We start from the raw sequence: 19454 nt of genomic DNA, 5'->3' as shown, positions 1-19454 counted from the left end.
GGAAAGGCGGGGAGGTTGTAAATGAGCGTCAGAGAGAGAGAGAGCGAGGGAAAGGCAAAGCAGTGATGCAAAGTGAATGCATGCAGATCACCAAGAACACATATTATCATTCTAAACCATCTCCATCCATCTATTTTTCCAACACCTATTTGATGAGCATACCCTCTAGAATGTGTGTACTGTAACTGCGTACACATGTCAAGCACCAGCTGTAAGACATTAGTCAGGTCAGCAGGGAACTTTACCCAAAACTGGCACAGATAACGAGAAGCTTGGGAAAAAAGGATCGACGGTACGGATGCTCTAAATCCCTGACAGTTGAACTAAAGAAGAACCTCAGCACACAAAAGGCTACATGTGAGCACAAATACTTAAATGTTGACTTGAGGATGCGAATATGGCGCCGTAAAAAGCCACTAGACGATCTTTAAAATGAAACATAATATAGTCAGTTGAAAGAACAGATTGAAAAACTTGGATACAGTCACAAAAAAGAAAGTTAAAGAAAAGAAAAAACTGTATCATTATTGTTCTTCCCTTACCTCTGTAGCTGTGTTCAGAATCCTTTGGAAAATCAGCTGTGCTACACTTCCTCACTTTTTGGCGCTTTCCGCAGTAATTGTCTCTACCATGCAAAAGTGTGCCCACGAGGAAAGAAACGTCTGTATGTGTGTGTGTGTGTGTGTGTGTGTATCCTCGATGCTGATGAACAGTGGAAAGTGAAACTACACTGGAGGGGAGGCAGACGGACTGAAACACAAGAGCAGTGAGAGTCGAGGAGCAGACTGAGTAGGATGGAAGGGTTAGGGCTTCCTAACAGAGCGGCTGAGTGGATACACCCACATCTTCAGCCTGCATCGCACATGGGAGTCGCTCAGATGCTTCTCACAATGCAGAGAGAGTGAAGTGGAGAGAATGTGTAGGCCAAGCTATAACACTGACTACATTAAGTACAACTGCATAATCTAATGAGTTTCAACCACTAACCACAAATAGGAAAATGCTATTCTCCCTATGAGATCTCCATGTTGGATGTATGCACTCAGGACAGGACTACCCATGATTGGAAGGGCTATAATTCAATATTCAGTATGTGTCTGTTTTCCTCGTCTCCATGTTTGGAGTCGGGGGTTCACTCACTTTGTGCATTGGTTTCTTCCATAGAACAACAACATGAATGGAGTAAGCTGTTTTATCAGTCGTACAGTCTCTTTATCCCGGTGGGTGGAGGCGGGGCCGGCAGCATACACACAAAGTGTAAAGTAATAGAAATTGTTGGCCACACATTCTGGAAGATCTGGACAACTCTGTGTTGAGTTTAAATGTTCTCTCCGTGCATGCCAAGTTTTTCTCCGGGTACTCCGGTTTCCTCCCACATTCCAAAAACATGAATGTTAACTTAATTGGTCACTCCAAATTGTCCTAGGTAGGAGACCCACGTTCAATTCCACCCTCGGCATGTTCTCCCTGTGCATGTGTGGGTTTTCTCCAGATACTCCGGTTTCCTCCCACATTCCAAAACATGCTAGGTTAATTGGTAACTCCAAATTGTCCATAGGTATGAATGTGAGTGTGAATGGTTGTTTGTCTATATGTGCCCTGTGATTGGCTGGCGACCAGCCCAGGGTGTACCCCGCTTCTCGCCTGAAGACAGCAGAAATAGGCTCCAGCACCCCCCGTGACCCTAATGAGGATAAGCAGCATCGAAAATGAATGAATGATGGTTATACATATTGTCATGCGTTTCTTCACTGTAGTTTTATTACCTAGTTCGCTGCCAAAGACGTTTTTTTTTTTTTTGCATCATCACAAAACGGTGATGATGCAACTCCACAATAGAAGAGAGCATGTTTGGTGCAGTTTTAAGCCAAAAAAAAAACAGCCACAGGGTGGCAGTAGTGAATTTTATTAGTGCATCTTTTCTGAAGCTTACTTATGTTCTACTGCTGATTACTAAAGAATGGAAAAAGGTAGAAACATTTTTTTTCTGATGAAAGATGAGTCTTATCACCCCTAATATTCAATCATATGGTTATGCCATAAACAGAAAGAAGGTGTGACATACAGATGCAACATTATCAACCCAAAAATCAAGTTACCGATCACCACAATTTGATGCTCACAAACAACAGTGTTGTTATTTACACATCAAATAACATACTAGGTTATCTAATTGGACAGTAAGTTTTAAGTAAAGCTGAACACAGACAAGTGGATTGTTGCCAGGTGAAATACAACATACCGGACATTCTTGGAGTGCACCTTTGCCTATCGCTCAACGGGCTTTCAATTCCCCCCTTATTGCCCCGCTGGGGTACATTGCAGGTGGAGGAAGGGGGGTTTGTTTCGTATCACGGGCCAAGGCTTTTGAGCCGCCAACCCGCCCAACTCTGCTCCTCCAGCTATGAGAGTTCTGTGCCTCTTGGGACAAAGCCTGCCTTGATAGAGGCCAGCTCTACTGCACCATGCATTGACAATGACCCTCATTACTACCCCAGGTTGGGGGTTAAACTCTCACAGGATCTGCCTGCAGGTGGCCACTATACTGAAACATGTGCGTTCACTATTGGATGGTTTGTACACATCCAACAAAGCAGCCTCTTTTTCCCAAGAAACCAGTAGCAACGGACCTCCTTTTTCCCCCAATGCACCACCAATTACTGAAGAGTATAATATTGAAATAAATAGCAGACAAAGTGATATTTTTGAAAAAAAATTGTCAAGCACATCAAGGTCAAGGGTCAGGTGCAGCTAGAATAGTATAACAGCCCTTAAACAGATGTTCACACTCATCTTGCTGCTCAAATGTAAGCCATCCAGTGAGTAAGAAAGGGCAATCCGTAGAGCATGCAATGTGCAGTGACCTTCCTCCATGAAACACCTGCTGGCCTATAAATCACCGTGTATTACTAAACATAGTAAACTTGCTCAGTATTATGGTGGCATGTGATATATGAGCTACACCTTGCTTTACTGTACACTTGAAGCCATTCCTGAAGAGATAAGACAAGGATGAAGGTGATGGCAAGCAGTCGCTCTGTTATTAATATATTACCACCAGAGATTGCATCCCCATAGGAAGCCATGCATATCTTAACTACTGCAATTCGCCACTGTAATGCTATGACTAAAATCACTTGGTGACCAAGTCAGAAGGCTCCTGGTGGGTTAAGGAAGCTGTAGCTGCTACTCGTCCATCGATGCATGCACTTGCTGCTGACCATGCAGCTCACTCTGCAGCAGCTCCATTATGCATAAACACCATCGTTATTGACAAATACCTCCCCTCAATGACATATCACACACATGTCTTTTCTTGTTTTTCCCCCTCCCGCCGCATTTAAGTGCAAGCGTCTTCTTCTCGCAAAACAACTCTGCATCCCCTCCTCATTTTCATCAACATTGCATGTGATTCAAATAAAACATTCGCACGGAAGCAAGTCGGGGTTTTTTTTTCTCTACAAATCGCACAACAGAAAAGCCAAGAAAACATAAATAGTATCTCACCGTTCAATTTGTGGACGAGTAGCCTGGACTGACTGTCAGATGTGGAGATGCTCCGGTGACGGTGGATGATGCCGTTGGATGGCGTCATGGTGCCAGTGACAGGAGAGCCCCCTGCTGGCCGATAAACGACATTGACTTTAACAACTGCACTTAAACCTTCAGGTCTAAAGGTGATGCCTTTTGTTTGTTTGATTATTTTTTCAAGTAATGGGCGGGCAAACTACAGTACGTATAGTACTGATTTTACCACTGTATTACAGTACAGTTGTTATTATTTCCAGGTCAGGCCACGTATTTGAACAGCTACTCATTTATGTGAAGAATCAATCACCGATTGGAACAATTTCACTTCCTGTCTTATTTTCACAATTGTATCTGTACTAGTTGTGAAGGGGAATGAGACATGCATGCGTTAAGATTTTGTATGCCATTTCATTCAATTCAAAATCAACCGAGCTTCAGCAATGTGCATTTGAAGTTAACTTTACGACCGTATTACTTATTTATTATTATTACTTATGTATTACAATGTAGGCTCGTCTGTTTTTTTATTGGAACTCACTACCCCACTTTAGTCTTTTATGGCGTTTGTTTGACTACAAACTACTTCCGCTTGGAAAAAACCGGTGAGAACTACAAACATGTCTTCTCAGAAATCTGGATGGCCCTAAAGGATATTGGTGTCCGATATTGCGCCTGATACAAAGAACACAAATGTTAATGGTATTTAATTTGTTTAGCTGATAAATTTGTCATTTCAATAGCGTCATGTTGACTTTGTCAACTATCACAGTTGACGGCTATCTTAGCACAAATATTTGACTGTTTTTGACGTTTGACTGTATTGCCACAGTTATTCTGGCGGCACACAAGTCAGTAGTTCGTCCGATGGAAAAAAGCGCCAAGTTGAGGTGCAGCGTCAATTACATTCTAGAAGATTTAAGTCGGGAACTAACGTAAATTGGATGTAGAATGAATTAAAGTAAGTATGTTACAAATTTTGTAGTTGGGTTTCTCAAAGCGGAGAAGCAAAACGTGTCTTTCGCTTCCCACTTCCGCCTTTCACCGTACCGTTTTGACCCAGTTTTGTTTTGTGGCTATCACCAGTAAAGTCATGAGGGCAAATACTTTCTAATGTCGGCGAATGTTTGTCGTTTATAGTGTGTCAATACATTGTGCTCGGGATATTACAGTCGCGAACAAAACCCATTGATAACACAAATGAAAGCTAGAGTCTCAACATTGTAAGTGCTAGCCAACCGACATTATATAATTTCTTGTTCGGTCGGTAACCGCGTTACAAGTCCTAGTTCTGAATCTTTAAATGCAGCTACTTTGTATGTCATTTTAATCGTACTTTAAACGTAGCCGTGTGCGTACTGGTGATTATAATTGAAACTTTGATGTAGCCGGTTTATACGAAGTTATGTTTGTTTCTTGTGCCGTACAGGGGCGCTGTTGCAACTCCTTCAAGGAAATCAGCATCAGATAGTGGGGTGAAGATGCCAGGTCTGCAGGGTGAACATGTATCCTCGCTTGGGAGTCCCATCAAGAGGAATAAACTCTCTCTGAAATTCTTCCAGAAGAAGGAAACTAAACGTGCTCTCGATTTCTCTGAGCCTCAAGCGGAGGAAGCCAGGTCAGTGTAAAAAATGTATTGTTTTTATATTTATTGAATACTTGTCAGTGTTTCCTGTACCATGATTTATTTGTGGCGGCCTGCATGCTTCTACTAATGCACAAAATGAAACAAACTGGTTTTCCTAAAGCTCTATTTTTAAGGACACCACCAGACAAAAATGTGGACGCACCTCCTCATGCTATTGAATGAGTCAAAAGTTTGTACACACTTCCTCATGCCACGAAATGAAAGTGTGTCCAAACTTTCGACTCGTAGTCTGCGTTTCCGTCTGTATGAAAGGCCATAGTGCATAGAAAAATATCAGTTTTCATGCGAATATGGTCCTTAAAGGAAAACTGCACTTATTTGGAATTTTGCCCATCATCCACAATCGTTATGTGAAACCTGAACACGTGTTCTAAAGATATGAAAACAGATAAAAAAGGGGCCACTACAAATGCATGTGATAGGACTCACCTATAAAGCATTATTTAAGAACCTCCAAAACCCTCCAGTTACATAATATAACATGCATATGTTATTATTAACATTGTTATGCTGAAGAACTACGTTACTGGCGTAGTGACACCTCGACACACACCTTATCGGCTTGGATTGTGCATAATGGCCAAAATAAAATTAAAAAAGTGCATTTTTCCTTGAGGGACTTCCGCGTCATGGCGACTGATGCATATTAGACAATAATGTAATCAATGGTTATGCTGCTCTCATAAATGCCTGCGCTTTCAGACAATATTTTTTCCAGCTCAAAACCTGTCTGTGTTTGTGTTCGCAGCTGTGATCAGGTGGTGCCTGCTCCATCTTCACGCCCTGCCTCTCCTGTTCTTTTGCCGTCATGTGAGAAGAGAGACGACTTGGTGCCATTTGTGGGGTTCAGCAACGGGGGCAACACCTGCTATTTGAACAGCATTTTACAGGTGAGTTGTCATTTTCAAGGCTGTTTTGTCGAGAAAAGTCATGGCTCAGGTGGGAAAGTGGTTGTCTCCTAACATGAATGCTGCTGGTTGTCCCTTTTTTAAAATGTGTTTTTGCTTGATTGCAAAACATATCAAGGAGGTCTGGGAAGTAAATAAGTAGATGTGTTTGCAGGCTCTTAGTATTCAGTGTTTTATAGTTCATATATTTTTAGCATGCAGTTATGCAAATCAACCTCCAGATGGTTAAAGTGCTCCTGGGGAAAAAAAGGAACCCAAGCACATATAGCAGACTGTACACCACTTTTACCACTAAAATAAGACTAATAATTCCTGGTGGATTATGCAGAAACATCTTAGACGAGTGGAAGTTATTATACCCATAAAGAGGCCCTGATCCCATGTTTAGTTCCTTTAGGTGTGATGGCCAGGTGAGTTTGTCATACTTACTATGCGTGTACAATGCCATGGAGTTGATCATTCAGGAATACGGCCACAAAAGGTCCTTACCGTCTGAACGATTGCTCCTGCAGGTGCTGTATCACTGTCCAGGCCTGAAGGAAGGCATCAAGTCCTTGTACAAGTTGTCAAAAAGGAATACTAAAGTGACTGAAGAACCTGGTAAATGTGAAGAGGTCAGTACTTTTTTCTCCTCCTCCCTGCTTTTCTGTCACGATCACAATTGACTGTATCCTTCCATCTCATTTCTAGCCAGCAGAGGGTGCTGCTGAGTCTTCAGCGGCACACATCGAGCTGATAGGGAGCTTTCACAGTCTGATAACCTCTGTGGAGCAGGTACAGGCCAAATTCCTGCTCAGTCCCGAGAGCTTCCGTGAGAGAGAGCTTGACACATCGCCTCGCAAAATTCTTCACACACTCAGGTAGCACCGTTGAACATGTTAAGCTTGCAGTTAGCCAAATTGGTTAAGGTTGTTCGTCGAGGCTGTTTTATGGAAGCAAACTTGTATTGAATATAACAATATTTTATTGAGCCACCTTATTGGAATGTACATGTTTTATTATAAAAGCTTCAATATTTTGAATGCAATATCACATTAAAAAAAACAGTACACCGACTGATTTTACTGGTTACATTTCTTGCAGGCAACTGAACCCAATGTATGAAGGCTATCTCCAGCATGATGCCCAAGAGGTTCTGCAGTGTATTCTGGGTTACATCCAGGAAGCCTGCATCACCATTAGGAAGGAGCAAAAGCTGGAGAAGCAGGATGTTGGCAATGTGACCGAGGCCGATGTGGAAAATGGCAGCCATTCAGTGCAAGAATCTGATAGTATCACAGAGGATGATGGTCAAGGGAGTGGAAAGAGGAAGAGCGATACAGAGATGGGGAATGCCAAAAAGAAACCAAAATCTAGTAAGCCTGGCCAATCGACGGCCGAAGAGGAGCACGAATTAAGCGCACCTGTCACACGCTCCAAAAGGAAGTCGTCTTGTAACGTCACCCAGAGCAAAGCTGCAGAGGAAGAAAATAGAGACAAGGAAATGAAAGTGGAGGAGGAAGAGGATGATGATGATGCCAAGACTTCCAACGAGACTGATGGGAAAAAGAAGAAACGTACCAAACTGAGCTGGCTCAGGCCGGTTGGGAAACAAACCAGCATCATGTCCATGTTTCGCACGGTCGGTAAAATCACTTCCTCTTTTGGAAAGAACCCAACAAAAAGAGAGCAAGGAAACGATGTGACTGATGACGGGCAACCTCAGGTTGAGGAGTCGGAAGACAGTCAGGTCATCCCTCCAAACATCAACCATGTCAAGGAAACACAACATCACGGTATGACGTCATGTTCATCCAGCCTTGATGGAACTCCTACATAACAATGTAACATGAACCTGGACCTTCTCCTTGTGCTTCTGTTGCCTTGCAGACAGTCTAGACTTGATGGAGCGCTTGTTCCAGGGTCAGCTGGTTCTACGGACTCGCTGTCTGGAGTGTGAGAGCTTCACAGAGCGGAGGGAGGACTTCCAGGACATCAGTGTCCCCGTGCTGGATGAGGAGCCCAGCAGTCCGGACGACCTCTCATCAGGTGAGGGTTTAAAGCAATCCATCCACCGCACAGGCAGGGCTTATAAAGTCGCTGACAGTATAGTTGCACAGGTGGGTTTTAGGCTGGCCACAATAAAAGGCCACACTAGTACCATGACATAGGTGGGACTGTATTTGGTCATCCTTTTGTTGATACAAATTGGGAAGACTCCTCAACTGGATAGTTCACTAGGAACTGGTCTTGGTGTTTTTCTGGTTTAGGAGAAGGGGTTCTCAGCCTCTTCTAGAACATTATGTGGTCTGAAAGGTTGGGAAACGTTAAAAAAAACAAAACCTTAACGTATAGCTTTAGGCTTGTGAAGTTGGTCATTGCAGGAAAGGTCAGAAGATCTACTCATCTCCGAACAACACACACCTTTCTTATTGATATTTCTTGTCTCTACAGTTTCTCCATATCCAAAATTAGAGCAGAAGACCCTCAAATGGTCCATCTCACAGTTTGCATCTGTAGAACGCATCGCTGGAGAAGACAAGTACTTCTGTGACACGTGTCACCATTACACCGAGGCCGAGAGGAGTCTTCTGTTTGACAAAACACCAGACGTCATCACCATTCACCTCAAGCGCTTCTCCGCCAACAGTTTAGAGTAAGTTGCTAACCCAGGGGCGTCCAAGGGCCACATACAGAAAAAATCATGTTAACAAATTACATATAGTTATAGATGAAAAAAATTAAATATTAAAAAAAAAATCCTGACACCAAATTTTCCAAAAAGTCATAATTTCATGACTTTTAAAATGATTTTTTTCTTTAATATTTCACGTTTGTGTTACTAAATTGACATTATTTTTCCTCATTACATTATGCATTTGTCTCATTAGAGTCCAACTTTTTTCCTTAAATTTGTTGCTGAATTTTACATTTTTGCTTGTTTTTTAATTTCTTGAATATACTGCATTCCTCATTTCACCCTGCACAATTTGTCATCATCTTTCTTGTGTTTTGGTTGTTCCCTCCCCTAGAACTGATCCGTACGCAGGTCTGTCAAAGGTGAGCACACCCTTGCAGACACCTTTGACTTTATCACTGGAGGAGTGGTGCACCCCTGGGTCATCCAGCAAAGGTCAACACTATGAGCTCTTCGCCGTGGTCATGCATAGCGGCGTGTCCATCAGCAGTGGTCACTACACCGCTTACGTCCGCATGAGTGGCTTGGAAGATGCCAAGCTCTGGCTTCAAGACAGGAAGGAGACAGAAAAGCAGCAAGAGGAGGAGGTGAAGGACTACGACGATGGAGAGGTTTCTATTAAGCAGAATGCTAAAGAACAACCTGCACCCAGCATGACTTGCGGCAAACTAGGAAGCAAGAAGCTTCCGGAAGGTGGGGTCGGACTCCTGGGAGGTCAGCGGAGCTCAGTGAGCTGTGACCTCGGTAGTATCAAGGACGGAGAGGGAACACCGAGCAGCGGGACAACAGAGGGGTCCAAACAGAGAAAAACTCTAAACCAGAAACAAAACGCAGAATCGGGGACAAAAAAGGAGGAACCTTCGACAACATCCTGTGAGGAGGTGGCGGCCTCGGAGCAGAAGGCTTTGAACAACCTCCTCGAGTACGAAGGCAAATGGCTGCTATTCGACGATTCCGAAGTGCGTTTGTTTGAGGAGCAGGATGTCCTCCAAGCCTGCTCCCATCAGACCTGCTCCTCCTCAACACCGTACCTGCTCTTCTATAAGAGAGTAGCCGACACCACACACTGACAGCACCTCAACGTTCACTCTTGATAAGCTCTACTATGTACTGTAGTTATTTAATACTACAGTATATACTTTTGATACTTGTTCTGTATATGTGCAAAGTCACCGCAATTAGAGAAGCAAACCAGCTTTCTTTTAAAAATGCTTTTCTAAAGTATTTTTTGTACTGTGTATGATTTTTTTTTCTCTGATTGTATGTTGGAAGTATCATTTTACTTAAAAGTTGCGTGAATGAAAGTGCTACACTTGTCTTGTCTCACGTTCTTAAAAGCCATATATATATCTATATATATATATATTTCTATATCTATATTTCTATTACTTTCCAGACAATAACAAAACACCAACTGATTATCAGCGTCCCACAACTGAACATTAAAATATTTATTTTGTAAAATATTAAAATTAACAAAAACAGAACTACATAAAATTATACATTTTCAGTACCTAACTGAAGCATTGTTGCTTTAACAAAAAGTGGTAAAGCAATATGATAAATAATGATACTTTTTTTTTGCACATTTTCATTTTTCCACCCCCCCCCCCCATAATAACATTAACTTTCAAGTTGTAAAATGCATTGCTACGCCAGAATTTAAAAAAAGTGCACACATTGAATACAGATTTCTTTGACACATACGTTAATTAAAAAGACACCTTGACATTTAAAAAGGTTTGTCAGAATTTGGCGTAAAAAGTAGTTTTTTTGGCACTTCAACCAATAACTTAATGTCAACATTCTTGGTAGCATTGGTTTGTTTTGGTAGCTTGCAGCAAGCTGGCTCGTACTTGTGGAGTGAAGGTTAACATAAAATTGTTAAAAAAAAAAAAAAATGCACCCTATGAGGAAAACATTCCCCAAGTCTAAAAAGGTCAAGGTGTCTCTTTAAAACTGAAGATCCACTTGTTCGTCCCGCAGATTGAGTTGTGTGTAAACAGGATAAGACACTGGAATGACGTACCGACTTGAAGCCTTTTCACGAACCGTTCTGCTATTTACACTCAAGAATAAATTAATATTGCATCTTCTGGTGTGGCTTTGCGTGGCTTCTTCAAATGTCAACTTTGCGAAGACTTAGTCTGCTGAATGAATCTCTGGAAAAAAAACAAAAAAAAACAAATTTTTACTCCGAATGTTCATCACACGTTTTTTTTCATGCGGTGCTTTGGTGAAGAGAAATGTACGACAGAGTATTAGGGTCACACTGGAAAAAAACAACCCTGACATTTTGAGTATAAAGTCGTACATTTATTTTAAAAAATAGTATATAAATTATGAGAATTAAGTCTTAAAATTTCTGTTAAAAAAGTTGTAAATCTACAAGAACAAACTGGTACATTTACGGGAATAAAGTCAGAAAATGTATAAGACTAAAGTTGTAAACATATGAGGAAAAAGATTAAAATCTACTAGAGTTATTTCGTAAAGTTACAAGAAAAAAAGTAAAAATTTACATTTTCGAGAATAAAGTAATTTGTGAAAAAAGTGGTAATGAGAATACAGTAATAATTTTACAGAAAAAAAGACTATTCTTGTACATTTGACTTTACATACTTTTACTTTGTTACTTTTTTTTTGTAAATTTCCAACTTTATTCTTGTAAATTAAAAAAAATTAAAGTAAAAAATGTAATAAAAATTAAGTTGTACATTTAAAAGCTGTAATATTATAAGACTAAAGCCATAAATTTAAGAGGACTGAAATCGCAAATGTGCAGAATTTTTTTTTAATAATTTTTACAACAATTAAGTCATAAATTTACAAAAAAGGCACGAATTTACAAGAATAATGTAACAAATTTACGAGAAAAAAATAATACATTTACGAGAATAAAGTTACACATTTACGAGAAAAAACATTGCACATTTAAGAGAATAAGTTGGTACATTTTCGAGCAAAAAAAATCATAAATGTATGAATTTATTCTCATGATGTTACGATTTTTTTCTTGTAAATGTACGACTTTATTTTAATAAATTTACAGCTTTAGTCAAAAAATCTCTGATTATTTAAATACTTTACTTTTAACACTTTAATACTGTCATAACAGGCCTTGGGCAAAGGTAATATTACAACCTTTTTCCCCCTCAAAAATATACAACTTTTTTTTGTCTTAAATTTACTTTTTTTGGTCGTTTATTTCCAACTTTATTCTTATTCTTCTCGCGTCGCTATGGACCAGGAAGGAAACCTACCTGTGCGAGTTGACCTGCAGCACTGGTTTATAAAGCTGAGGGATCTTTCTGTTGATGAGAGGCTGCAGCGCCTCCTTCAGGCGGTGGTAGTTCCTCTCCAGCTCCCTCTGGTATTCCTTCTGGTCGGGACCAATCAGGCTCTTGTTCTTCCGCAGGGCATCTTCACATCTTGGGGAATGTGGGTTTTTTCCAGAATAATTATATCATACTTTATTCCGAAAGTTCATCAATTTGTATTCTACATAGGAAGACCCGGGAAAAATCTGGGCAGAATAATATATGAATACAATGGATCCCTGCACGTCGTAACACTCACCAATTACGAGTGCACCTGAACGCCTCTGAGCAGTAAGGTGACACTGCTCTGTGTGCATCATATGAACAAATACTGTAAGTTTGATGATTATTTTGTGCATTAATAGTGTTTGATCTTAGCTGCACTGTGCCCCAGTGGTTAGCATCTTGACCACACATTCCGGAATCTCCATTTTGTGTGTGTTTGCATGTTCTCCCCATGCATGGTTGAATCTAAATTGTCCGTAGACTGGATGCTTGGATGCTGCTTTATCATGATTGTTCAATTTCCTATCAATTTTGTCCAATATTTCCAGTTTCCTACCTCTTTGTGAAGTCCTTGAAGCAGAGTCGTAGCTTATTATGGTGTCTGTACAGTTTGGGGTCGCTAGGGATTTCGGATAGGAACACCTGGGCAACCTCCAACGGCCCCTGAACAAAAGACACATTTGAAAACAGATTTAGAACGTTAAGGACTTGTCTGCTTAACAAGTCGGGACCATATGAGAGATGGTATCAACGTTCACCTGGTTGACAGTGGTGCCCACGGACCCCTGTAGGACCATCTGCAACATCTTGGCATCAGAAGGATCCTGGTGGGTGGCGAAGGCCAGCTCCTGTGTCTTCTTCTGCATGTCTTCGATGGCCACCTCAATGGGGGTGGAAATAATCTGGAAGGGGACAACAAGAGTCACTTTTCTTCTTGTTGATGATACGGAAGGTATCGGAGCTCTGGTATTGGTTGATATCGGAAGATCCGGAATGAAAAAAAATGTGGATCGATGGTCACTTTTTCTTAATTTGTCTTATTTACCTCCTCTTTGTGGATGATGTTGATGCGTGTCTTAATGTAAGGGAAGGCATGGGAGGTGGTCAGGATGGTCTTGCGCTTGAACTGCTCGTGCAGGTCCCCATGCGCTCGTCCATCCAGCGTGAAGGGGGTGCAGTAGACAAAACGCCGCAGGTTGTAGTTCTTGTCGAAATACGTGATGCGGTCCTTCATTTCGTAAGTGTCGAAGTACGGTTCCACGTACGTGATCTGGATGAAGGCCTGGAAAAAGACAGGAGTTAGCCTATACCGTTATGGTCGGATAATGTTTTGATTTTGTCCAACCTTATTGGGGTCGAGCTTGCACTTGTCTACTGGGTTGGAATCCTTAATGACTTCCACTTGATCTTCACCAAACTGATCCCCGTAGAAACCCTGCGAGGAAACAAAAAGGTACATGTTCATTGAACCGTAAATAAACTAGAGTTAGGTAGCATCCCGAAAACATGCATGATAAAACATGTCAGAAGACTTGGAATTGTCAGCTGGTGAAAAATAGTATTGTGACTATTTGGTCGGCCCGATAGTTATCCTTTCATTCATTCATTTTCTACCGCTTTTTCCTCACGAGGGTCGCGGGGGTGCTGGAGCCTATCCCAGCTGTCTTGGGGCGAGAGGCAGGGTACACCCTGGACTGGTCGCCAGCCAATCACAGGGCACATATAGACAAACAACCATTCACACTCACATTCATACCTATGGACAATTTGGAGTCGCCAATTAACCTAGCATGTTTTTGGAATGTGGGAGGAAACCGGAGTACCCGGAGAAAACCCACGCATGCACGGGGAGAACATGCAAACTCCACACAGAGATGGCCGAGGGTGGAATTGAACCCTGGTCTCCTAGCTGTGAGGTCTGCGCGCTAACCACTCGTACTCCGTGCCGCCCCTGATAGATTTTTTAAAATAATATACAATGAGCAAGCATATTTTTGTGTTACTATTTTTCGTTATCATTAGCATTTAGCTCTTAAACTCACCCACAATGCTTCAGCAAATACAAAATGTTAGCGAGTGAGACCCCTCGCATTGACACAAACATGTTTTGATTACAGTGTCAACTTCAGCAACAGTCATCACATCGACAGCCCATCCATAGCAGCTGTAACTCCAATTTTACTCTCATTTTTTTCTACTATATTGGGTAATATGAGTGTAAAGGTGACTATAGGGGTGTTAGTTCATGCCAGGAGGGCTCTAATAACATTAAAAAAACTTATTTAGAAGGCTGTAAATAAGTTTTCTATGCTCTAACCACAAATATATTTGCTTCATAAATAAGCAAAGCTTATCACGATTGGGTCTGACCCATGTGTGATAAACGAGGGATTACAGTTTGGATGTAGCCACAGACAAAATCAAATCAGTATTACAAGTACCTAAAATTAATGTGTAGCCAATGTGACTACTAATACGTCTTTGCAATACTCACCTCCAGCCTGTGAGAGATTTCAGCCAACTTGGTGATGGCTGGTTCTTTGTAAACAAACTCCTGCTCATCTAAGTCGCCAAATTTGGAACCGTAAAACCCAACACGAAAGTATGTTCCAAACATCCTCTTTCCATCCTGCAGACAAAAGAAATGACGTGTAAGTACTGCGTGAAAGCAACACCCGCATCAGAAAATAGTTCAAAAAAGGTGTACTCAATACAGTTTAGTATGCGGCAGGAAAATGGAGTCATTTGACTTTTTCTTTAACGTACTTATCAATCTTGGATCTTTTCTCATTTTGATCAACCCCCACAATTATGAATATGACACCAAAGGAAAACTAGCTGTAATTTTTACCAGCCATCAACATATTTCATTCAATTCCAGAATTACCCATACGCATTTAGACCGACATGAATTAAATTGTACTGCCACACAAAAACAAAAATTGGCGCGACTTGTTGTCAATGGAGTTCTCTACAGTAGATGGCATCAGAGAACAAGAAGATGTAGCAGGACGGATCAGTGTTGCTAAACTCAGCGAGTATTCAAACAGAATCAAAAACAGATTTTCTGATCTTATTGGACATTTCTGAAGACTCCAACAAGCACGAACGTATTGGCCCCCACCCATCTAAAAGCAGGCCTTGCTTTTGACATGACAAAAAAAAACCCACAAAAAAGCAACAGAAGAAAGTTGTTTGTAGCACACATTTTGTCTCCTACAGCATCTATAAACATTATACACACATGCATCTTGACCAATTATTCAAATTAGACGATGTCGCCAATCATCCGCCTCTGCAAAACACCACCACAAATAGATTGCAGTCTTGTGGGAAACACAATCTCAAATGTCAACATCAACATCATCCCAGATGATGAACAGGTCACACATGAAGATAAATGTATGGTGGACAAATATCCGGGCCAGGGTGCCACATTAGGCCCGCGTACATTTTTAATAGCAAAACTGACTTGCAGTGCTACTGTTGCAAGCTTGAGTTACCAAAATATCTACTACAAAAAAAACGATCCACACAACCCATCAACAGACATGGCGGACAGAGTAACGTACCTACTGCACCATGTGTGCATTCAATTAAATATCTATGCACAATACCCATGTCCCCCCCAAAAAACATATTTCTACCGCAAGGCCTGCTGGGTAGCTTGCACTATTGTTTCTCCCAGCATTATTGCTTTACTGCAAAAAATACATTGAGGAGCTACCTAGCATGCCTTGCGGGCATTTGGAAATAACAGCTTTAGGTTACCTGTTATGTTTAGCGCTTAGCTGGTGTTTGTCACGCATATAGTTGTAGTAGTAGTTGATTTGTCATGCATTTACTTGCTATGGATGTGTTCTGTTTTCATTTCGTGGCACCTATATATAGACGTTGGTAACATACAAGTCAATTGTTTTTATCCAATGTGGCCCACGATTCATAACTTTGCCTGGCCCACCCCTTATCTAGGCTGATGTCCACAACCTGCTCACAAGTATGGTGTGTGTGTGTGTGTGTGTGTGTCTGTGTGAAGCATAAGAAACGGAAAGACTGTTAATAAATAATGATAAATCCAAAACTAAATGCATTCAGGAGTGCCATGACATATGCTAATCGTAAAATTAAATATGAGCAGAAATGTGAGAAGCCCGGAAAACAAAGAAACTTACCACAAGAAACAATTAAGTAAAGTGGGAAGGAGGGGTCGGCAACCAGGAGAATAAACAAAAAAGGAGAAAACAGAACAAATTTTAATCAGAATTAACTTTCCCCCAAAATGTTCAAAAACAACACAACTAACAATCAGCACGTTGGAATTTACACCAACAAAAATAGAATGTCAGAACAAGAACTGATTGTGGAGGATCTACACCATGCAAAAGGTAGATGGTAACAAAGGGGGGAAAAAAATAGTCAAACAGTGAGAAAATAAAAGGTCCACAATCTCCAAAACACACCATGCACTGTCAGTGCAGTCAGTGCAGTTTCTGAAGAAATGAGTGCTCTGTCCATGCAACAACCACAAATTGTTAATACTGTTAACTAGACATAGTAAATGGATGGAAATCATAATAAACAGGGGTCGATTTAGTTTAAACAAGTGAAAAAACAGGGTAAAAATAAAAAAATCAAGTTCAAAAGCGATCACTGTGACTTTTAGACAAATCATCTTGAGACATATGATGCTCTCAAGCTTAACTCTGATGCCAGTTTGTATCATTATCCAATTGTGTGTGGAACACTGACCCATGGTTAAACCAGAGAGGCCGAGACATAAAAACACTGCACTGAAATCGAGCCCCGGGAGTAAAGATATGAGGAAGTATGACAGCGAGTGATGTCAGTGTACGGGTGTGCTCTGACTGACACACATCAGGCGGACAGAAGATGAGGACTAGGAAAGTGCAGAATGCGCAGGTAATGCATTCACTTCAAGACTTTTAGTGTCAGACACTGTGGCTCCCATGCACACAGCCTGTTAACGGTGTCACATACAATAAAAGGTCCCTCTCGCACTACACGAGGGGAGAGGTGAGAGGAAAACAAAAGGTGTTGGTGCCTCATGGTGGCAGGCAGTTGACGTTGCCTGCAGATGTTACTGGACTAGACGTATGTGAAAAGCAAAGCGAGTATCAGATAGCTTGCCGCTAGCAAATGAAATGAGTGTGAATAAAAATCATAATGTGAAAAAAAAAAAAAGGTAAATAAACAAAGACGAGCAGGGCCAAGCAGGAACAGTTTAACCACCTACCTCCCAGCCAGTACTCTGTGTGATAAACAGAACACAGGACATGTGAACGACAGCACACTTACAACTCCTGCCACACATTCAGTCATGTTACAGGAGGACTCTAATTCCATGCCATAAGTCCTTAAAAACTTCATGCACACTTTGTTTCCTGCCAAACAAATAGTAAAAGGTATTTGCAAAAGTATACACACTCACTCAGTGGGTGTAATATCGGGTAAAACGGCTAACTGGTGCAATGTAATAAAACATGCATGCAATAAAACGCTCTCAAAATGCACACATTGTGAATGGTGGTATATGTTGCTCAGTTGTTGTTTTCCACTGCATTCATTTCTCGAAATGCAATATTAAGAAATACGGTGTAAGCATGCGACGCTGCGGTTATGTAAAGGATATTTTGGAATTTAAGTTTCTAGTTCAGGACCAAATATTGATACTGAAGTTTTTGGGGACGAGTACCGCCTCAGTACGGATTTGGGAGCATGCAGACACTATGTAGCACTTTCCGTGCAGGAGGAACTTTCGTTGTGTGAGGGGCTGCGTCGGGTTATGGTTGAAGGGTGACACGCATGCCCTCTGCAAACGTGACGACGTGGTGGATGCACGTCAGTCTAATGAGGACCGTGACGAGTGAGCGTTTGCGCCACACTTGGAAAAAAAACAACAAAAAAACTTGGTGACCCCAGATAGAGGTACATCTAAAAAAAATAATAATAATTAAAAAGTTCAATACTTTTAATTTCAGTATGTGAAACCCATATAGTATACAAATTCATTACACAAAGTGGAACATTTATTTCTTGAAATTTTGATGATTTGGGCTTATAGATGATGAAAACCCAAAATACAGTATCTCAGAAAATATGAATATTTAGCCTTTAAATGGTCTCTCAGTCTGGGTCAGATGGCTACACCATCATGGGGTGGACTCACACATGATGAATGAGGGATGACTGTAAAATAATCTGCCTATGTCAACATAAATCCTGCATTAAACCATGGGGGCTTTGAAGAGACAATGCAAAAAGAATACATATTCACCTGATGGACAATTTTGCCAAAGGCTTCCTGCAGTTTACCATGGATGGTGGCTAACTTCTTTGCATCCCGGTTGGCTTCATGGATTGGGATCAGTACCTTGTACACTTCATTTACTGCCTCGTACATGCCAGCCTAACAGGGAAAAAAAAAGATACACTAAGAATTGTAACAGCATTTGATGTAATTACAATTACCAACAAGCCCAGTGATTTGTGGTTTGAGAAGGAATGATGCACATTCTGTAATCCTTCATCCACCCTTTATCATTCTCACCAAAGAGAAGGATGAAGCAGCCTGTTCCAAGAGTCCCACTAGGCCGAGCTCAGTAAAGTATTTCCCTGAGCAGATGCCTTCCTCATCCGGTGACACCACATCATCAGAAACTGCAGACTCCTCCAACACATTGGAGGAAATATACTGCACGTACATAAATGCACAAACACAATGAATAAAAAAATACACATACACTGGCGGGTAGTTCACATGCAAAAATGTCACAAGATGTCCTGACCTGGAAGGTGACACAGCCGACAGGAAGATACTTGCGATCCTCCAACATGCTTAGGTATTCCGCTACCAAGGCAGCACTGTGCACCAAACACTGAGCAGCTTCGGCATGGTTGTTCCTCTCAGAGTGCTTTCCAGCCATGTTCTGGAGCCATGTGAGCCGGAGGTCTGGTGACGTCTGGTAACCTTTGGCAATTCTACAGATGAATATGGATTTAATGTCATTAAAATACTGATGATGACCGATGGGGAACATACTACACTGTTTACAGCCGTGGGGGGTGGTGGGGTATCAACACAAATTGCTCCTCTACTTACAATTGAGGCTCACACATGATGGTAGGGGAAACACTATAATTTGCATTCAACAGGGATTTATTGAATGTGCTACAGCTTTCTACCTGTACATGAGATCAATAAGCATCTCTGGGTCTTCCTGGTGTTCCTTCATCTTGACTGTGTCAGACAGGATCATGTGCAAGTTAAACACAAGGTCTTGCACCTAAAACAAAACCAAAGTGAGCATTCAATTCCATAGGTTATTTCCCAAAATTCTGCCAGGTTT

The 19454-nt window shown here is 41.3% G+C and overlaps 3 protein-coding genes across 24 annotated transcripts in view; 1 reads left to right on the top strand and 2 right to left on the bottom strand.

The window, feature by feature from the left end:
• The window catches only part of kank4 (KN motif and ankyrin repeat domains 4), a 136791-nt gene extending 133195 nt beyond the window's left edge, over nucleotides 1-3596 (bottom strand). For 2 of the 3 annotated variants that reach the window (XM_058072409.1, XM_058072414.1), the window contains exon 1: nucleotides 3508-3596. The gene's annotated coding sequence lies outside the window, so the exon portion shown is untranslated. Of the gene's footprint in view, nucleotides 1-542; nucleotides 1390-3507 lie in introns of those variants that run through there. The other variant, XM_058072410.1, reaches the window with a different exon arrangement.
• A 733-nt stretch (nucleotides 3597-4329) lies between these two features.
• On the top strand, nucleotides 4330-10081 carry usp1 (ubiquitin specific peptidase 1). Of its 2 annotated transcripts, none has more exons than XM_058072857.1 (9): nucleotides 4330-4489; nucleotides 4958-5146; nucleotides 5925-6066; nucleotides 6597-6698; nucleotides 6775-6944; nucleotides 7168-7859; nucleotides 7954-8112; nucleotides 8518-8719; nucleotides 9096-10080. In XM_058072857.1, the coding sequence occupies exons 2-9, from the start codon at nucleotides 5010-5012 to the stop codon at nucleotides 9829-9831; spliced, it is 2340 nt and encodes a 779-aa protein (XP_057928840.1). In that variant the 5' UTR covers nucleotides 4330-4489; nucleotides 4958-5009; the 3' UTR covers nucleotides 9832-10080. The 2 variants fall into 2 exon arrangements, with proteins under 2 accessions (XP_057928840.1, XP_057928839.1); XM_058072856.1 differs by lacking the exon at nucleotides 4330-4489 and adding an exon at nucleotides 4591-4751 and having other exon boundaries at nucleotides 9096-10081.
• Nucleotides 10082-10184: 103 nt separating this feature from the next.
• dock7 (dedicator of cytokinesis 7) overlaps nucleotides 10185-19454 on the bottom strand; it is a 38743-nt gene continuing 29473 nt past the window's right edge. For 11 of the 19 annotated variants that reach the window (XM_058072835.1, XM_058072839.1, XM_058072843.1 and 8 more), the window contains 12 exons: nucleotides 19291-19391; nucleotides 18894-19086; nucleotides 18656-18799; nucleotides 18383-18514; nucleotides 17342-17356; nucleotides 14582-14707; nucleotides 13433-13522; nucleotides 13133-13369; nucleotides 12846-12989; nucleotides 12644-12750; nucleotides 12025-12192; nucleotides 10186-10923 (listed from right to left, as the gene is read on the bottom strand). In XM_058072835.1, the coding sequence (XP_057928818.1) occupies nucleotides 10881-10923; nucleotides 12025-12192; nucleotides 12644-12750; nucleotides 12846-12989; nucleotides 13133-13369; nucleotides 13433-13522; nucleotides 14582-14707; nucleotides 17342-17356; nucleotides 18383-18514; nucleotides 18656-18799; nucleotides 18894-19086; nucleotides 19291-19391 (1500 nt within the window). In that variant the 3' untranslated portion in view covers nucleotides 10186-10880. The other 8 variants (XM_058072836.1, XM_058072840.1, XM_058072855.1 and 5 more) reach the window with 5 other exon arrangements.

This window comes from Doryrhamphus excisus, chromosome 5 (assembly GCF_030265055.1).
Source record: "Doryrhamphus excisus isolate RoL2022-K1 chromosome 5, RoL_Dexc_1.0, whole genome shotgun sequence".
NCBI classification, from domain to species: Eukaryota; Metazoa; Chordata; class Actinopteri; order Syngnathiformes; family Syngnathidae; genus Doryrhamphus; species Doryrhamphus excisus.
This window is presented reverse-complemented; position numbering and strand designations above follow the sequence as displayed.